This window comes from Meleagris gallopavo, chromosome 28, assembly GCF_000146605.3.
Source record: "Meleagris gallopavo isolate NT-WF06-2002-E0010 breed Aviagen turkey brand Nicholas breeding stock chromosome 28, Turkey_5.1, whole genome shotgun sequence".
NCBI classification, from domain to species: Eukaryota; Metazoa; Chordata; class Aves; order Galliformes; family Phasianidae; genus Meleagris; species Meleagris gallopavo.
In genome coordinates, this window is record NC_015038.2 from 3610476 (window position 1) to 3628014 (window position 17539).

At 56.4% G+C, this 17539-nt stretch overlaps 1 protein-coding gene across 3 annotated transcripts; it reads left to right on the forward strand.

Annotated features, from left to right (window-relative positions):
* The first annotated feature begins 1362 nt into the window (after positions 1-1362).
* Positions 1363-15623, forward strand: AHCYL1 (adenosylhomocysteinase like 1). 3 transcript variants are annotated; one of them, XM_019623284.2, is made up of 16 exons: positions 6960-7071; positions 7600-7743; positions 8511-8611; positions 8839-8941; positions 9165-9259; positions 10055-10161; positions 10243-10359; positions 10487-10550; positions 11882-11970; positions 12457-12527; positions 12957-13051; positions 13126-13224; positions 13777-13845; positions 14900-14978; positions 15316-15436; positions 15524-15623. In XM_019623284.2, the coding sequence occupies exons 1-16, from the start codon at positions 6981-6983 to the stop codon at positions 15528-15530; spliced, it is 1452 nt and encodes a 483-aa protein (XP_019478829.1). In that variant the 5' UTR covers positions 6960-6980; the 3' UTR covers positions 15531-15623. The 3 variants fall into 3 exon arrangements, with proteins under 3 accessions (XP_019478831.1, XP_019478829.1, XP_031412854.1); XM_031556994.1 differs by lacking the exon at positions 13126-13224; XM_019623286.2 differs by lacking the exons at positions 13777-13845; positions 14900-14978; positions 15316-15436; positions 15524-15623 and adding exons at positions 1363-1619; positions 13352-13761 and having other exon boundaries at positions 13126-13264.
* Positions 15624-17539: the final 1916 nt, after the last annotated feature.

The following is a 17539-nucleotide window of genomic DNA, read 5'->3' on the forward strand; positions in this document are numbered from 1 at the left end:
TCCTCCTGCTCAGCACGGAGCTGATTTGGCTTTTGCTTGGAGTGGGGAGGCAGCAAACACATTGCTGTGCCCTACAGTCGGGGCCCCTGACCCATGGTGAGTGCGAGCCACGCGGTGCTGCGAGCTGAGATGGTTTGCTTGGGGCAGGGAGCAGGGATTGGTGGTGCTTTGTTAAGTGACAGCATCTTTAATTAGTTCTGTGAAAGCCGCTCTTGGGTCGTTTTCATCGCTCTCCATTCTCCCCCTCCTGCAGCACACCAGGTCGGCTGTTTCCACTGTGCTTGCTGACCTTCAGGGGTGGGAAGGGGCTTTGGGTGCCCATTCCCAGCGCTCCTCAGGAAGCAGCTCTGGCCTTCTGGTGCTGCAAGCTGTGCACGGAGGGGTTCTGAGGCTCCTGGCCCTGTTGGGAGCCCCGACGGGAGCACAGGAGGAGCACTGGCAGCAAGGCACTGTTTTCTTTAGGCCTTTCCCAAAATGCACAATGGGGGTGGGTCCAGCCCTACGCCAATACTTTCTTTGGGACCCTGACAGCTTTCCCTGTGCGATGTTCCCACCCCGCACCGCATCTTCTTCGTGCTGCCCCTGCTCGGAACGTCCTGCCCTAACAGCCAGGAAGCTGAGGCCAGCCTGGCAGCGAGCCTTGCCAATAAGCAGCTGGTTCAGCCCAGGGTTTTGCAGGTGAGGACGATGCCCTGCTCCTCCCAGGAGTCTCTGAGCACCACATCCCTGCTGTTTGAGCAGCGCTTAGTCCAGGAGATTTGCTTCTGTCCGGCTGGACTCGTTATCGCTGGGAGCTTCCTGTGGGCGACGCTGCTGTTTGCAGAGGGCTTTGCTTCTCTTCCTGCTGAGCCCTTTGATCGAGGCTGCTTATCTGGGGACTCTGCCTCGCGTTGGCCTGGAGCATCGTGCTGACGTTCCTGCCAGTCCCACGGGGCACTGCCCGCAGGGGACCTCGTGCCAATGCTTTGGCAGCCCCCTTTCTCAATGACTTCAGGAGCGCGGGTCAGTTTGAGAGGTTCGGGGCTCAGAAAGTCCCCAGCATCGCAGCAGGGCCCCCTGGCACAGCTGAAGGTGGGGGCTGCCTTTGGGAGACCATCTCAGCTGCCCCACGGCGTGCTTGAACTGCTCCTGTTAATTCCACTTGGGGATCAATACGGTGGCCTTGGTAACGAGCTTATTGCTGCTGCAGAATCTGTTTACTTCGGGTTGGCGACGGCCAAAGAACTTCAATGGTTGGGGACACGATGTTCCAGCTAGTTAAACAGGCTGTGCTGTCATTGGGGTGAGGCTCGTGCTGCCTTTGGAGGTGGGTACAGCTTTCCTTGGTGGCTCCTGCAGCCCGTTGGCAGAGCTCACGCTGCCCAAGTTGGCTGGCTGGGGTTTGTGGGGGTGGCAGGAGCCTGGGCTGCGAGCAGGACGTGAGGATCATCCACTTCTTATCCCTCCTGCTGCCCCCGGTGTGACTGAAATCAATCCTGCCTACAGGAAGGGCTCAGCTCTGCTCCTGCACGATGCTGATTCCCTTACAGCCGTGGCGCTGGGATGGAGCATCTTCCAACCGCAGTTGGATCTAGGGGACGAGGTGCTTGGTCTCTTGAAAGACCAAAAGAAGTCTTGAGGTACTCCTGGGCTTCTGCAGGCTGTATCTGGGGAGGAAGCGGAGGCAGGTGGGGCTGCTTCGCTGCTCATGGCTTTGGGTTAGGGGAGGTTTGGGGCTTTCTGCCAGCTTGCACTGCAGGGCTGGCCGAGCCCTCTGACAGCACTCCTGTGTATTCCTGTGTCCTTTTCAGGCTGGAAGAAGTTGGGTTTCATTTAAAAATGGCCGTTAATTGAAGTTGATTCCCTGTCAGCTGTGATGCACAGATTTGTGGCCTTCAAGCTCCAAAGTGTTTTGCTGGGGCTCTTAGTTCTCCGCTTGCCCTGTAAGCACCTTAATCCAGCAAGGTAGCTCCAATTAACACCAATTATCTCACTGTTGGCTGATGGGTGAGTTTGTGCCCTCCTCTGAGCCCGCAGGAGGCTCCTCCTGTGATGCTTTCCCTGTTTCCAAGCCTTATCAGCCCTCCACAAACCTTGCTATCTCTGCTGGGGGATGCGTGGGCCGACCCAACAATCTCTGTTTGCACTGCAGGAGGTGTCCAGGTAACCCCAGCTGGTTCTGTAGGGTTGAGCCCTGCAGCCCGATGGGCGTTCACTCAAATCCCATACAGATCCTGGTATCAGACTGCTCCAGGAGCTCTCCCATGGGGAGCAATGCTGTGCCTGGAAGCCTGGAGTCCAAGGACCAGGTGCCTTATCTGCTGCTGGAGAGCTTTCCTCTGCCACTGCTGGAGGCAGCACACCTTTGACCTGAAGGTGTTTATAAGGCAGCAATTATTCCCAGTTACTCTTTAACAGTTGGACGCTTAAAATCGCATCGATTTTCTTTAATCCCGTGCTCTGTTTGTTTTTCCCCCTCACCAGCATTCAGTGATTCGTGGGGTGGCTGAGACCTCGCGGCGCTTTGCAGCCTTGTAAACCTTTGGAGTGAACCCGCTCCTTTCCTGCTGTTCCTTCACCTCTCCCATGCTCTGAAAGTCTGTAATTCTTCTCCTGGGCTCATGGAAACTTTCTGGTTTTGTTTTTCATCCCCAGCGCTTTTCCCAGCCAGGCCTCCTCTGCCAGCAAAGGATGGAGGATGGTGTTAGGGCTCGGCCAGCTTGTTTGGCCAGGACCTCAGTGCCCTTTATTTCCTTGTTGGGAACTGCAGAGCGTTCCAGCCTGAGGTTTGGCTGTGCTTCCTGCTCAGCTCTGCCTTGCTGGCAGCAGCTCCTGCCCCGCGAGCTGCAGGTACGGATGGAAGCAGTGCTCCACGGCGATGATCCCTCCTTCATCTGCGAAGCTGAACCAAATCATCCCCTTTGGGATGTCTTCAAAGGGTTGGAAGCTGTTGCATCACCGAGGAGAAAGTCCTGGAGCTGTGACTGCGCCTGGGGCAGGAGTGGGTCCTGCTTGTTATGTGATGGCTGCTGCTCTGCAGACCATCGGAAGATGCTGATGCTGCTGCTGGGCTGCTGTGGCCATGGCTAAAGCTGTGGTGTTGCTCATGCCAGCCCCCTGCCCATAGGGTCACAGAATCATTGGGGTTGGAAGGGAGCATTGAAGGTCATCTCGTCCCAAATCTGCTCTGGCTCTGGCTGGGGTGTTTCTTTGCTGCTGAGTGGATTTGTGGCTGGAAATCAGGTTGTGCCTCCAGCTTGTGCAGTCTCACATCTTGCAGCTTGGTTCTGGCTCACCTGGCCAGCAGGAGGAGGTAGGATGGGGTGGCTGGATGAACCACGGGGCCAAATGCGCACCCGAAGCCTTTCTCCAAACCTCCCCTTGTTGCTGGTTTGGAGCTTGGGATGGTGAGAGGTCGGGCTGGGAGCTGCTAGCTGCGCCTTGCTGACCCCTGTGTCCTCGTCTGCCTCATTCCTTGGATCCTTCAGGGCAATATAGGCTAGAAATGCCCGTGGGATTGGGAAACCTGGCAGGGTAGGTACCCAAAAACACCCGTAGCTGCCTTCGTGACTTCTATCACAAAACCAGACGTGGTTGAGTGCTGAGCGGCATCTTTGTCCCCGACGTGCTGGATGGGTCCCTGCCCCCCCTGTGGGCGCTGCTGTCCTCGGGGAGGCTGCAGGAGCTGGGTTTGGTCAGCACAGCTTGCAAGTAGGGCAGAGTGGGGCTGAGGACAGCACTGCCTGCCCGGGGCTGCTGCCAGCAACTGTGGCTGTGCTCCCCAGCAGCATCTCCAGGGCCTCTCTGGACGGGTGGTTGCAGGATCAGAGCCCAGAAGGAGTTGTCCCCTCTCCGGGGGGCTGTCCCGAGCAAACCTGCTGCTCTGCTCTTCTTTTTGACCTAGAAAATAAGAAAAGCCTCATGCTGTGTTGGTTGTGGTTTGGTTTTTTTTTTTCCCTCTTCTCTTTTTTCCCCCTTGGCTGCTGTGTGGCTGGAGAGACCTCAGCCCCTGGGGTGCCTTTTCCCTTCCTTCCTGCTGCATTGAACTGAACACAGTGACTCTCTGCTGAAAATAAATGAATTGGAACAATTGTCGTTTAGAAATGTCCAAACTCAGCAGCACGGCAGGGCGAAGCTCTGCACGAGATCACAGCCACGGCTTCCCCAGAGCAAACTGCACAGGGGAGTGGGATTTCTGCACAGGTAATTTGCCCCAGGGCTGGGCTGGGCATCCAGCTGCCCACCTCCAGGCCTGCAGAGCTCTGCGTGCCCTCCCAGCAGCTGGATGCTGGGCTGGTGAGGGGATGGATGCCGAGATGGAAGGCATAGGCTGCCCAAATGTATGGGAATGACAAAGCAATGGACTGAAGGCAGGTGGCAGGAGGGATGCTGCAGTGCGGGCAGCTGCTGACCGCATCCCAGCCTTGGGGGGTGATGTTAAATGGGGGTTGGCTGCCTCGAGTTGCTTTAGGTGGGTCACCTCCTTGCCTCACGTGGAGCTCAGAGCAGCTCCCACTGAGTCATGCAGTGTGGGTGCACTGTGTGTTCAGGGTGGTGGTTGCAGTCCACGTCTTCTCCCAGAGAAGCGGCGATGCTGGGGGGCACTGGGGCGGGAGTGGGCACAGTCGTGCTGTGTTTTGCAAGGGGAGGAAATGTACTTCTGCCTTGGCAGGTGTGATTGAGCTTGCGTGTGACTGGCAGGCAGCACAGCTGGGCTAAAACTTGGCAGGCAGGCATCGGGTCCTGGTGTTTTCCTCCAGGGCAACTCGCTGAGCCCTGCGCTCCCAGGCTGGAGCTCGGCACGATGCTTGCTGCTCACGGGCACACAGCTCTCATCCATCCCAGCCTGGCTCCATCCATCCCGCGCTGAGGGATTGGGGGATTTCTGCCTTGCTGTGATGCAGCAGTGCCCACCCAGTGCTGCAGCCCTGACGTGCCAAGCAGGCTCGGTTCAGAAGCTGCGTTGGGTGATAATTTTAGATGGGACAGATTTTGCTAAGCTGCACGGTTCGGATGAGCTCTAGTAAAGCCATGGTGGGGATTACTGTGGTTAATTCAGCACTCTGTTCCCTTAGCAGTGATGTTTCTTTTTCCCTCGGTTCAAACCCAGTTCCCAGAGCTGCTGCTCCAAGCAGTGGGACCGCGCCGTGCCTCGGAGCTGCTGCTGTGTGCATCAGTGGGGATGGTGGTGGTGAAGCACAGCCCCATCCCCACCCTCAGCCCATCACATCTCCTATTTGCCATCCACAGGGAGGTGTTACACCCCTGGCTGCCGTCACTGGGTGCCCAAGCTGGGAGCTGGCAGGTGCCTGCATGTGCTGCAGCACCAGGCTGCGTTGTCTGCAGGGCTTTTATCTCCTGGGTTCACCTCTTCCCCGGAAACCTTTTCCTGAGATGGAGAAAACACCTCAGCTCGTGCTTTAAGCTGGTTTAATGCCAGCAGCTGTTTGATGGGGGCATGTTTACACCCTCTGTGCTGTGCTGACAGATTGCCAGAGGGATGGGCTGGGAGCGGTGCTGGGCTGGTGGTGTTGCTGCTCTGCTTTCCGCCTGGAAGTGCCCACCAGCACAGTTCTGGGGCTCTCTTTGGTAAGCTGGAGCCAAGCAGCAAGCCGTGGGCCTGGCAGTGTCATTCCTTGGTTGGGAAGGCAGCGTGTCCCCCAGGATACGGCTGCTGACCACCTGGCACTGCTTGCTGGATGTGGTCCCGCACCTCTGAGCTCTCCTGTGAGTTGGGACCCCCTCGGGTTCCTCCTCCTCCCTCTGCACCGAGAGACCCACAAGGATTACAAAACCAAAGCTGCAGACTCCATTGAGCATTCCCACTCCTTCCACCAAGGCACGCAGCCCCAGCAGCACGCAGCCGTCGTCTCCCGGGTTCCTCCTGTCTGGGACGGATGGCTCAGCCAAATAACTTCATTCTTCTGCTCTCAAAGCCTGCTTGCCACATCAGAGCTTTTGAGGATTGCAATGGCGTGGAAACCCCCTCCTCGAGGCCTCTGTGCTGATCTCTTCAGGGCTCTTCCCGAGGTTTCCTATGCCCGTGGGGATGCTGTTAACGATGCTCCTCGCAGTGAGGTCTCATCCTTATTAAAGTGCCAAAATTAAATCCTGCAGTGACCAGCAGAGGGAAGAGACCACACTGGGGCTCTTTGTCAGCAGGGTGGGGGTTCTGTCCCCTGTCAGCCTGGGGCTCTTTTCCTCGTTGCCTTGAATGCAGCTCTTGCAGGAGCAGTGGGGCTGCTGCTGGCTGAGCAGAGGCAATTTGGGGCTGTTTTGCCCCTTCTTTGAGGCTGGTGGGAGCCCTGAGTTGCCTCTGGCCGAACCGGGAGGGAGGAAGAGCTGTTTGAGGGCACTTCTTCCAATGGAAACATCTGTAACACGCAGGAGATTGAAAGTCAATGCAATGTCAACTGCGTTTTGTTGAAATGTTCTCTCGCTGATTTTCTCCCCCCAGCTCTTAGTGTGGGTTTTGGAAGGACGTGCCTTGTTTTTAACCTGGGAAAGGAGATAGGAGCGCCGGGATCGCAGCTGGTGCTGGGACCAGCCCGCCTCTGTCAGTGCTGTGTTTTTGGGCAGAATTGGTGAGGGAGGGAGGGGCTGATGGAGCTGCAGCTCTGTGCTGAGCTGCGTGGGGACCTCGGTCACCCAGGGCTCGGCCAGAGGGCTGCACAGTGCCCTGCAGGAGCACCCCGATGTTCTGGGAGCCAGAGATGGGCCAAGGGGACGTTCCAGGGCTCTTTGTTTTAACCTCGGGGGTTAGGCATCAAATCTGCTGCAAGCTTCTGGTGGCAGGGATGAGGAGGCAGAAAAGGAGGTTCTGTATTGGGCATCTGCAGCCACTCCCGGTACGTTTGGTAGGGCTCACTTCTGTGACAGCAGTGCATTGAAAGGAGCCCTGGGCCCTTGTAGCCGCTACAGATGACTCGCCTTAAGGAGCACGGGCTCACCTGGCGCTTCTCTTCCTTTGCATCTCTCAGCAAATCCAGTTTGCAGATGACATGCAGGAGTTCACCAAGTTCCCAACCAAGACCGGCCGCCGCTCCCTGTCCCGCTCCATCTCCCAGTCTTCCACTGACAGCTACAGCTCTGGTAGGTGCTGCGTGGCTGACCCCAGGGCTGCTGGCAGTGCCACTGTGGATGTGGCATCGGTCTCAGGATGCTCTGTATTGCTGGGCTGTGCTCTGACGTGTAAGGGGAAGTTCTGGGGTTTGGGGAGGTTTGTGTTCTGCTAAATCAGCCTCATTCGTTCTCGTAGTTGGGCTCCAGTGCATCACACAGCGCATCCCAAGGAGGCTGTGGATGCCCCTGGAGGGACTCAAGGCCAGGCTGGATGTGGCTCTGGGCAGCCTGGGCTGCTGGTTGGTGACCTGCACACAGCAGGGAGTTGGAACTGGATGAGCACTGCGCTCCTTTTCAACCCAGGCCGTTCTGTCATTCTGTGATCGCTCAGCACTGAGTTATTTTCAAGAGCGAGAGTGCCAGATTCCTTATGGACACGGGTTTTCCTTGTGACATTTGTAGTCTGGGCCATAAGCGTGCGTGTGCATGAAAAGGGAAGCAAAACGGGGCAGAGGGCACCAGGACTGGGGGTGACACTCGTTCCTCTGCTGGCTTTAGCTGCCTCCTACACAGACAGCTCTGACGATGAGGTGTCTCCCCGTGAGAAGCAGCAAACCAACTCCAAAGGCAGCAGCAACTTCTGCGTGAAGAACATCAAGCAGGCAGAGTTTGGACGCCGGGAGATTGAGATCGCTGAGCAAGGTGAGGGGGTGTGGGGGTCTGAGGGGCTCAAGGCTGGGTGCTGTGCTCGTGCAGGTGAGAGCTGAGCCAAAGGGATTCCCAGGACTCTCCTCGTGGTCTCGGGTGCCTCAAGTGCCTTCTCTTCCCTCCACAAATCAGCACACGATGTGGGGAAGAGCTAAATGCAACAGCATGAACGACACGTTGCATCTGTTTTTGGAGTGGCTCTGTGTGTTCCTGGGGTTTTGGATGGGAGAGGATCTTGCAGCTCCTTTGGAGACGCTAAAACTGTCTCAGCCTCTTCCCTTGGGGTTTGTGGAGAGCTGAGTTAATGTTCTGATTGGGTAACTTTGCTTCCAGGCTCCTTTTAGACACAATCTACCAAAGCCAGAGAAGGGTACAGAACACATTTAGAGCAGCTCTTTTGAGGTATGGCAGCACTGTTTCCATCTTTAGGTGTTTCTTATTGATGTGATTCTGCTGCAAGGCTGGTGAGTGCCCTTAGTGGGGGCACGCTGGTGCACCCCACACCCCCTTGGTAGGTGCCTGGGGGATGCTGTGTCCCCGTGGCTTTGCCAAGTGACAGGTGATGCTGGTGTCCTGATCCCAGTGTGAACAGAGCTGGCAGAGCAGAGGCAGGGAGGTTTTTCCCTGACTGCACAGTGACTATGGCAAGAGCAATGGGACTGGATGTGTCCTGTGAGACCCTTGAGAGGGGAGCAGGTCTGGCAGAAAGGGGTCCCACCCTGGAGTAAGCCATCATTAAAACCCCTGCCTTCCTTTTGCAGACATGTCTGCTCTGATTTCACTCAGGAAGCGAGCTCAAGGGGAGAAACCTTTGGCTGGAGCTAAAATCGTAGGCTGTACACACATTACAGCACAGACTGCGGTGAGTGGCTTCTTATTTGGGCATCCAAGGTGGGAAAACCCAGCTTTTCCCCATTGTCCCCCTTTGGGGAATTGCTGAAGACCCCTCCACGTTCCTGGAAACCTCTCACAGAGGTCCTGCTGGCTGCATTTTCCCTGGGCAATGTTTGTCGGAGCCGCTCCCCTCGCTCCATCCTTGGCTGCACACAGGGGGGCTGTGCCCACCCTGCTCACCCCTCTGTCCCACAGGTGCTGATTGAGACGCTGTGTGCGCTGGGAGCTCAGTGCCGCTGGTCCGCCTGCAACATCTACTCCACCCAGAACGAGGTGGCAGCTGCCTTGGCAGAAGCAGGTGAGTGCTGCTGACCTACGGGGCAGCATCCATCCCGGTCCCTCTCCCAGCTTTGCAGCCTCCAGTTCCAGGAAAGGGTCGGACCGAATGTTTTCTAGGGATGGATACGTAGGTGTGATCCTGGGCTCTGATCCCTGCTTGGTTTTCCATGTCTGGGGTTTTCCCAAGCTGAAAGTTCTGCCAAACTCAGCGGGTGCCAAGGATGCTCCTCTTCTCCTTCTAGGTGTTGCCGTATTTGCCTGGAAGGGAGAGTCAGAGGATGACTTCTGGTGGTGCATTGACCGCTGTGTTAACGTAGATGGCTGGCAGGCTAACATGGTAACGAGCCTTCTTCCAGCCCTTCCTCTTCCTCTGTGGAGCCATCAATGGGGGCTCCTCACCCTCCCCTCCCTGGGGCGGTTCTTAGGAGCCTGTCAGTGTGCCTGGGCACCTGCTGGTGTTATAAAGGCCTTTGAGTCCGTGCCCAAATCCTGGGGGTCGTGGAGAACGGCAGCTGGAGCTGGGCTGGGGGTCACTGTGAAGGCTGTGGGAGCTGCAGTGTCCTGAGCTGTACGGCACGATGGCATGGGAGCATCTCCTGCTGGAGCCTGTCAGCGAGTCAGGAAACCATCAGACCCTGTGGGAGCTGCCCTGACTGCTCCTCTCTTGACACAGACCCCATCTGCAGGGGTTTCCGAGGGCTCCGTTGCCTTGCTGAAAGCAGATGATGCCTCTCACTGCCTTGGCTTGGGGTCCGTGATCACGGATGATGTGAGAGCGTGTGGCACTCACTGACAGCTCTCAGCTGTTTGCTTATGGAGCATGAATGCTATAGCTTCCTTCTGACCTCAGGCTGTTCAGTTAGTGCTGCCTGTGGCTGCGTTTCCAGGCTGCAAAGCAGTAGCAGGGACAGAAAATCCTGTTAGGATCCATTGGCTCCGCACAGGGTACAAAATCCTCCCTTTCAGAGAGGCCCCCGAAGCATCCAGGAGGACCCAGGAGTCCTGGCCCACAGGCAGCTCTCCATCAGTGCCTGCAGATGCTCTCCATCTCTCTGTGCTCACCCCATCCCCTGCAAGTGCTTTTCCTGGTGGAAAGCTTGACTGCCCCATGCTGTTCCTCGCTGTTCTCTAGATACTGGACGATGGTGGGGATCTGACCCATTGGGTTTATAAGAAGTACCCCAACATATTCAAGAAGATCCGAGGGATTGTGGAGGAGAGCGTGACCGGTGTGCACAGGTAGGGGTTTGGGAAGGCTGACCTGAAGGTCTCTCGTTGGGTTGCTGCTGTCTGCTCTGACCTGCATCTGTCCTCTTCCAGGCTGTACCAGCTCTCCAAAGCTGGGAAGCTCTGCGTGCCGGCCATGAATGTGAACGACTCTGTGACCAAACAGAAATTTGACAACCTGTATTGCTGCCGGGAGTCCATCCTGGACGGGTGAGTGCAGCCCTTGTCCCCATCCCCAGGGCTGCTCTGCCCTCGCTGTGTGTTTGCAGGACCTGGTTTTGGGGCCCCTTGCTGTGTGCCTGACCGGTCCCAAAGCAGGTCTCTCTCTGTCCTCCAGCCTGAAGAGGACCACAGATGTGATGTTTGGAGGGAAGCAAGTGGTGGTTTGTGGCTATGGGGAGGTGAGTTTCGTGAGCTTCCCCCCAGCCATCCTTTCCCCTAGCTCAGAGTCCTGCCCTTCCCTGCTCACATTTGATTGATAGAGGAAATCAGATCCGGTGAGCTGTTAGGAGAGACATCTTGCTAGAGCCCGCCGGGAGGGTGGAGGGCAAGCATCACATTTCCCAGTTTGCCTGCAGATCAGCTGAGCTGCAAATACAACAGTTGCTAGGAACGCTGGCCTGAATGATAACTACCCATGGGTGCTCCCATCTGCTGTCCCTGGCTCGAGTTCAGCATGCAGCCCTGCTGTCGCTGAGCCTGTGGCACAGGAGGCGAAGGGCAGGCTGCCTCTTGCTGGTGGATGATGTTCTGGCAGGGGGAGATTGTACCACAAGCTTGTAAATGATTCTGCCCTGGAAGAGCGCAGAGCTGGGAGCTGACACCTTCCCTCCATCTGTGCGCTGTCTGTGTGGGTGTTTATCTTCCCGTGCTGCAGAGGGCCTGGCAGTAGCTGCAAATGCTCTTCCCAGCAGGAACACGCTTCCTAATTTATTTAGACACCAACGGAGCTCAGCTCTGCTCGACTGAGAAGCTGTGCTGGCTCTCTCCCAGGCTCTCTGCGGTGCTGTGTGCCTCTCCAACCACGAGTTATGCTGAGAGTTGTTGTCTCGGGGGCCTGTCCTGACATTTACTGCAGTTCTGCAGGCCAAGGAAACCTTTCCACCCTCGCTGGTTCACCGTTTGGATGTGGGTTGATGTCCCAGTTTGCCCTTTCTGGCCGTTTTCAGCAACTGTGGTTGCAGCTGGGTGATAAGCGGAGTGTCTGGTGGTGCTTCTTACCTGGTAGCACGTAGGTGCCCCCAAAACAGGGCTGAGCACGGGCACGTGGAGACTTATCAGGTGTTAGCATGGGTAAATGGCACTGAGAAAAGGGCTCTGCTGACGAGCTTCTGTGTAATTTTGTAGTGGAGAGAGAGGACTTGAGTCACAGGTGCTATTATAGGAGTTCTGCTTCCCCGTGCTGATGCTGGGAGCATGGGGTGGAGGATCTGTGCCCCCATCAGTGCAGGACAGCTCTGAATGTCAAGGAAACCCTGTGGTTTAAAGGCAGCAGGGGGAAGTACAGGCTTATGCAAGCTGTGCTGACTGTGAGTGGGGTGGTTTGGAAGCTGCTGCCGGCTGGTGGTGTGCTGGAGGGGAGCTGGGTACCCAACAAGTGGAATTCTGCCTCGCTCAGCTGCTCCTGGCCTCGGGCTGGGGCTTCCAGGGCGCAGCTGGGGGAATGCTCAGGATGTTTTGGGGAAGGGATTTTAGCACTTTTTGTCTTCACGTCAATGCTTTGCCTTGGCAGGTTGGCAAGGGATGCTGTGCTGCTCTGAAAGCCCTGGGAGCGATCGTCTACGTCACGGAGATCGACCCCATCTGCGCTCTTCAAGCCTGGTGAGATGTTGCATGTTGGTTGTGAGCATCTCTTCCTCTGCTCTCTAGCCTCCTGCAAACCCTCAGAGAGGCTGAAACAGAGCCAGGAGGATCTGTGGCTGAGCTCAGAGAGTATTCATCTCTTTGGGGTGTGATGGGGAAGGACCGGGGCAGTTTCAGGGCTTGTTCAGTGGTGGGATACCGGGCAGTAGGCTGCTGCAGCCAGCTGGCTTGGAAGACTGCTGTAAGCCTTCCTGCAGGGCTGGCAGAGCACTTCATACATCCCCAGCTCCCACAGCATTGTGAGAGCGGGTTTGATGCCAGATCCTTTGCACAGCCCTTCCACTCGCATCTGGCATCTCTGGGGGTGTGGAAGGACAGCCTGGTGCTGCCGGCAGTGATTCAGAGCTGCTCCAGCAATGTAGGACTGAGATCCCTTCTGGCCTAAGGCAGGGAGGAACCAGGCTTCTCCTCCTTATCGTGCTTCCTGTCCCCCTTTCTCGCCAGCATGGATGGATTTCGGGTGGTGAAGCTGAGTGAAGTAATCCGTCAGGTCGACGTCGTCATTACCTGCACAGGTAGGGAGGGGGGGGGTCCTGGGTGGGCCTTGGTGCAGGCTGAGGAGTGGTCCTTCCCAGCGGTGTCTCAGGGGCTCTGTAGCCGTTGGGACGGACGCTTTGCTGCCAGGAGTTACTCATTTTATGCTGGCAGTAGCTGCTCTCTTTGGAGAGCTTTTCCTCTTAACTCCCAGCCTTCAGTTTGACCACGGTCTTCCTCAGCCCCTGGGAAGGGGGACGTCAAAGCCATCGTCCTCAAAGGGTTTTTGGGCTCTCCTGGCCCCTGGTGAATTCGTGGGACCGGAGGCAGCACTCAGCATTTGTTTTTCTGTGATCAGCCAGGAGGGTGATGTTACCCCAAGCTGCGATTCCTTCACCCGAGTGCAGGGAAGGAGAAATGCGAGGGTTTATATTCCCACTGCCTCGGGTTCATCTCTGCCCTGCCTGCAGGAAACAAGAACGTGGTGACCAGAGAACACCTGGATCGGATGAAGAACAGCTGCATCGTGTGCAACATGGGCCACTCCAACACGGAAATCGACGTGGTGAGTGTCCCTGCTGCCCATGTCTGCCCCGTGGTCGCCCCGTGGTGATTCCAGCCTCTCCATCCTGCCTGCAGACCAGCCTCCGGACCCCCGAGCTGACCTGGGAGCGGGTCCGTTCCCAAGTGGACCACGTCATCTGGCCGGATGGGAAGCGGGTGGTGCTGCTGGCTGAGGTGTGCTGGGAGCTGTGCGTCCACCAGGAAATCTCTCAGGGTCAGAATTGGAAAGGGAGGTAGCCCTGGGAGAGCTCAAGAAAGGGTTTCTCGATGTCTTTTTCTTATTATTCTCCTTTTTCTTGAGGCGGAGGAGGTATCACGTACCACGTGCAGCCACAGAGGTGCCATCTGATCTGTTCTTTTGAGCCAGGAGCCATCCCTGTCAGCCCAACACCCTCTGCATCTAGCTTTTACAGGGTTTCTCACCCAGCACACGGGGGGTTGGTTGTCTCCTCTTCCCACTCGAGCTCTCCTGGCAGTAGGAGAGACTCCCAGTTCCTAGCAACCACAGAACCTCCATTCCCCAAAGCTGAGGGCTGGGGTGGAAACTAAGCTAAGGCAGAGTGTGGACACTCTGGTCCTGTGGGTGGCTCTCGAATCACTGCCCTGTGGTTGTCCCCAGCCCCAGGGAGGGATAGGGAGATAGAGGTGAGTCCTATATCCAGATTTCATTTGTTTTGCCTCGGAGGCACACTCAGCTCTCAGCACCCCTCTCCTGCTGTCTCTTAGGGCCGTCTTCTCAACCTGAGCTGCTCCACGGTTCCCACTTTCGTCCTCTCTATCACAGCCACCACTCAGGTCCGTAGCCTGGGGGGGGTGGGTGGAGATGCTGCGGGGTCTTGCACAAGCTTTGGGGTGGGGATGTTTTGGAAGAAGCAGGGAACACACAGTTGGATGCTTGGGATCGCTGGCGCCAGACGGAGCCGCCACCTCTTGGCTGGGATGTGGTTAACGATGGCGTGAGGTTGGGAGGTAGCTTTGAAATGAGCCTGGCTTTGCTCTGACAGTTCCTGCTGTGCAGTAAGCAACCAGAGAGCTTCCTGAGCACAGGTTTAAGCTCCCTTCAAAGCAAGGCTTTGTTCCATCTTGAGACGTCTGATTTCTAAGTGACAACAACAAGAGTGAGTTTGGGGGATCTGGGAGTCAGTGGTTAAACTGCTTTTGAGCATCAGCACTGCCTCAGCTGGGCGGACACGGCTGAGTCCTGCTCTGTTTGCCCCGACTCCACCTTTTCAAAGAAAAAGATGATTAAATCTGGCTGAGCTGTGCGATGTGTGCTCAGCATTGGCTGCAGTGCCATGGGTGGGAGGAAACTGCTGGGCTGAGCCCACCTCTGTGAAGGAGGGGAGGGGGCTCACGTTGGTGGGGGGAAAGTTTTCCTTGCTGTGCAAACTGACAGGGATGGGAGCTGCGCTTCGGGTCTGGCTCTCAGCTGTCTGAGCTGGCACTTGGGGGAGATGCAGTTTTATTCCTGCTGAGGGAGAGGCTGTGGTTTTTGGAGCTCTGCCGCCAGCTTAAAGCAAGCAGTCCATTCCCACGTGGTGCAGCAGCCTCACAGTTCGGGGGAATTAGAGCTGCTCCCCTTTCCTTCACCCTCACACCGTGGTTTTCCTTCGGGCGTTGAACCCCAGTGCTGCCAGCAGAGCAGGCGATGTCTCATCTCCAAGCCCTGCAGTCCTTCCCTGTGCCAGCAAGGTCCTGAGAGGTGGAGAGGGCTGGAAGTGCATCCTTGGGGGCTTTTTGGAAGTGGTCACCCCTCCCTCAGGCTTCCAAATCCTTACCTCCACCCGCGGGAGCTTTGTGCTGTGTGTTGGTGTCCTGGCTGTCCCTCACCCTGCTGTGATGTCTGCAGGCTCTGGCTCTGATCGAGCTGTACAACGCTCCCGAGGGCCGCTACAAACAGGACGTGTACCTGCTGCCCAAGAAGATGGGTGAGTGAAGAAGCTGCCTCTCAGAGCTGCTTCCCGCACTGCTTTCTCCCCTGGTTGATACGGGGCAGAAGTTTTGGATGTAAACCGAGAGGTGGGCTGAACAAAACCTCCAATGAGAGGATGAGTTTGGGGAGGATGGCCCCGAAACACCTGCAGGTGGTCCTTCCATTTCTGTCCTGCAGTGTGGTGTCCCTAAGGGTGTCCCTTACCCTGCAGGCTCCAGCTTTTCATCCCTCCTTTTGGGGCACGGGGCTCCATCAGGTGCAACGACCCAGGACAGCCTCTCAGCCCCTCCTCCTGCTGGGTGCTGAGTCCCCTTCCCTCTCCTGTTCCCCAGATGAGTACGTTGCCAGCTTGCACCTGCCTTCCTTCGACGCCCACCTGACGGAACTGACAGACGATCAGGCGAAATACCTGGGACTCAACAAAAATGGGCCTTTCAAACCCAACTACTACAGGTCAGTGCCTTTGCTGGAGGCTTGGTCACTCTTTTGCAGGTGGGAGCTGCGTCCCTAAGCCTCACTGTCCCATCCCTTCTCTTCCAGATACTGATGGACCATACCTATGAAGGACCAGACCACACAAGGCAACATTAGGGAGATTATTTTTAAAGATCATTTCATTTTGGTTCACTTTTTTTCTTTTAACCAACAAGGAACCCTGTTTTTACATTGACCAGTGTGATTTTAAGGTCACTTCTGTTTTTCCTTCTCATTTTCACCCTCCTATGTGGTTGCATCTCTGTGATCTCAGCACAGAGCCTGGGATCTTCTCCCTGCTGAGGCCGCTGGTGGCTCCCAGCCTGATTCCCTCTCCTGCTGTGTGAAGGGCAATTTGTCTTTTTTAACCTTCTCCGAGATATCTGCAGATCCGGAGATGCTCTTCTACCTTACCTTAACGTTTTCTTTCTTTGTGTGGATTATCTGCAACTTCTAAATTGCCTTAAAGAGCCCAGTTTTAGCTGCTAGTTCAATGCTCCTAGCTCTGCTCGGGAGCAGAGTGGCACCTGCTGGCCACCTCACGAATAGGTGACTGTCCCACCTGGTTGAGGTCCCCTATTCGGATGCTGGCCGGGTCTGGGGAGCTCACTGTTTCAGGGTGCTAATCTGAATTCGGATGGGGGTCACTTAACCCAGCATCATCCTCATCTCTCTTAGTTTTTTGTTTTGTTTTATTATTATTATTATTTTTTTAGCCAAACTGCACCTTAATTTGAGTTGAAAACGTATCTTTCTTTCTTTCTTTCTTTCTTTTCTTCTTTTTCCTTTTTCTGATCCTTAAAGAGGGGCGATGTGTCCGGCCGTGGAGTTTGGGCTCTATCCAAGCAGCCCCATCTCCCAGCAGGACACAGCGGGTGCTGTTAAGAGTGTCTGCGTTTTTCTGGAGGGCATTTCACTTTCTTTCCAAGGCGGATGCACAGACTGAGCCTTCCCCGTGCCCCAGTGGGCCCTCTGCACCCTGGGCTCCCCTCGCTGCCCGCCCCCGAGCTGAGCTTCCTCAGTAGCATCCCGCAGTGTTCCAGCCACTCTCATCGCCTCCTTCTTCCCTTCCCCATCCTCTCTGGTGACAAATATTTCTCTTCTCCATCTCTTGCAGCTTGTCACGGGTTGGGGGAAAGCCCTTGCAACCCAGTGAGGCTCCTCCTGGCTTTTTTCCCCTCTCCCAATGCCTCTTTCTTCCCCCAGCAAAGGCCAGAACAGGGAGGGATTCGCTTGTTCCCCCACCACATCACCTGTTACAGAGATAACAGGCACGTGGTACCCCCAGAGAGCTGCTCGGCTGCCTCCAGCCACCCCATCCCAGGGATGGGAGATGCTCCTGTGGCTCTGGGTATGGCTGCAACGCTGCTTTCCCCTCGCTGGGGGCTGGAGGATGATGTGAGGACGGATGGCGCAGCTCGGCTCACCCTCCTGTGCCCTCTGCTCCTTCTCTGTCCCTCTTGAGGAGCGCTTGCCTGACATGTGTGGCTCCTCTGCCATCCCTCAGCCCTCCTGGGGGCCGTGGGCTGGGAGCCTTTCCCACCCAGGTGGGTTGCAGCACCTGGGCTGAGGGCTGCAGCTCCATCTAAGCCATGTCCAGGGGCGGCGGCAGCGTCGGGCTGGGAGGGAGAGAGGTTTATTTTGTATATGAATGATTTTTAATGAATGCAATATTAATCCTTGCAGATGAGCAATAAATCATTAAAGTCTAATGAAAGCTATTAGGAAAAGCAGAACGCTTTTGCCGTGGGTGAGTGGTTGCAGCCCTCGGGGCGTTGGGGCATCTCGGGGGGCTGTTTGGGCCCTGCCAGCCCTCCCAGCCCCTCCAAGCCCTGCAGCTGGGGTTGGATCCTCGTGCACTCAGATTTGGGGTTTGGTCCCTCTGGGTTATGTGCTCTGCTAGGCCCCTCTGTTGGGATCTGCTCCCTCCCAGCTCCCTCTACTTGGGTCTGAGCTCCTCCCAGCCCCTTGATTTGAGGGCTCACGTGTTCCAGGGCCACGACATGTCACCCCAGCCTCTCGTTTTGGGCTCCGAGCTCCTTTCTTTGGAGCTTTGATCCCACCTCTCCCCTCCTTCCTGCC

Excerpts from the sequence above, each read along its gene's own strand:
- AHCYL1 (XM_019623286.2), top strand. The coding sequence starts at position 6,981 with ATGCAGGAGTTCACCAAGTTCCCAACCAAGACCGGCCGCCGCTCCCTG. Across the intron at positions 8,942-9,164 it reads AGCTGCCTTGGCAGAAGCAG|GTGTTGCCGTATTTGCCTGG; the intron begins GTGAGTGCTGCT and ends TTCTCCTTCTAG. Across the intron at positions 10,551-11,881 it reads TGGTTTGTGGCTATGGGGAG|GTTGGCAAGGGATGCTGTGC; the intron begins GTGAGTTTCGTG and ends TTGCCTTGGCAG.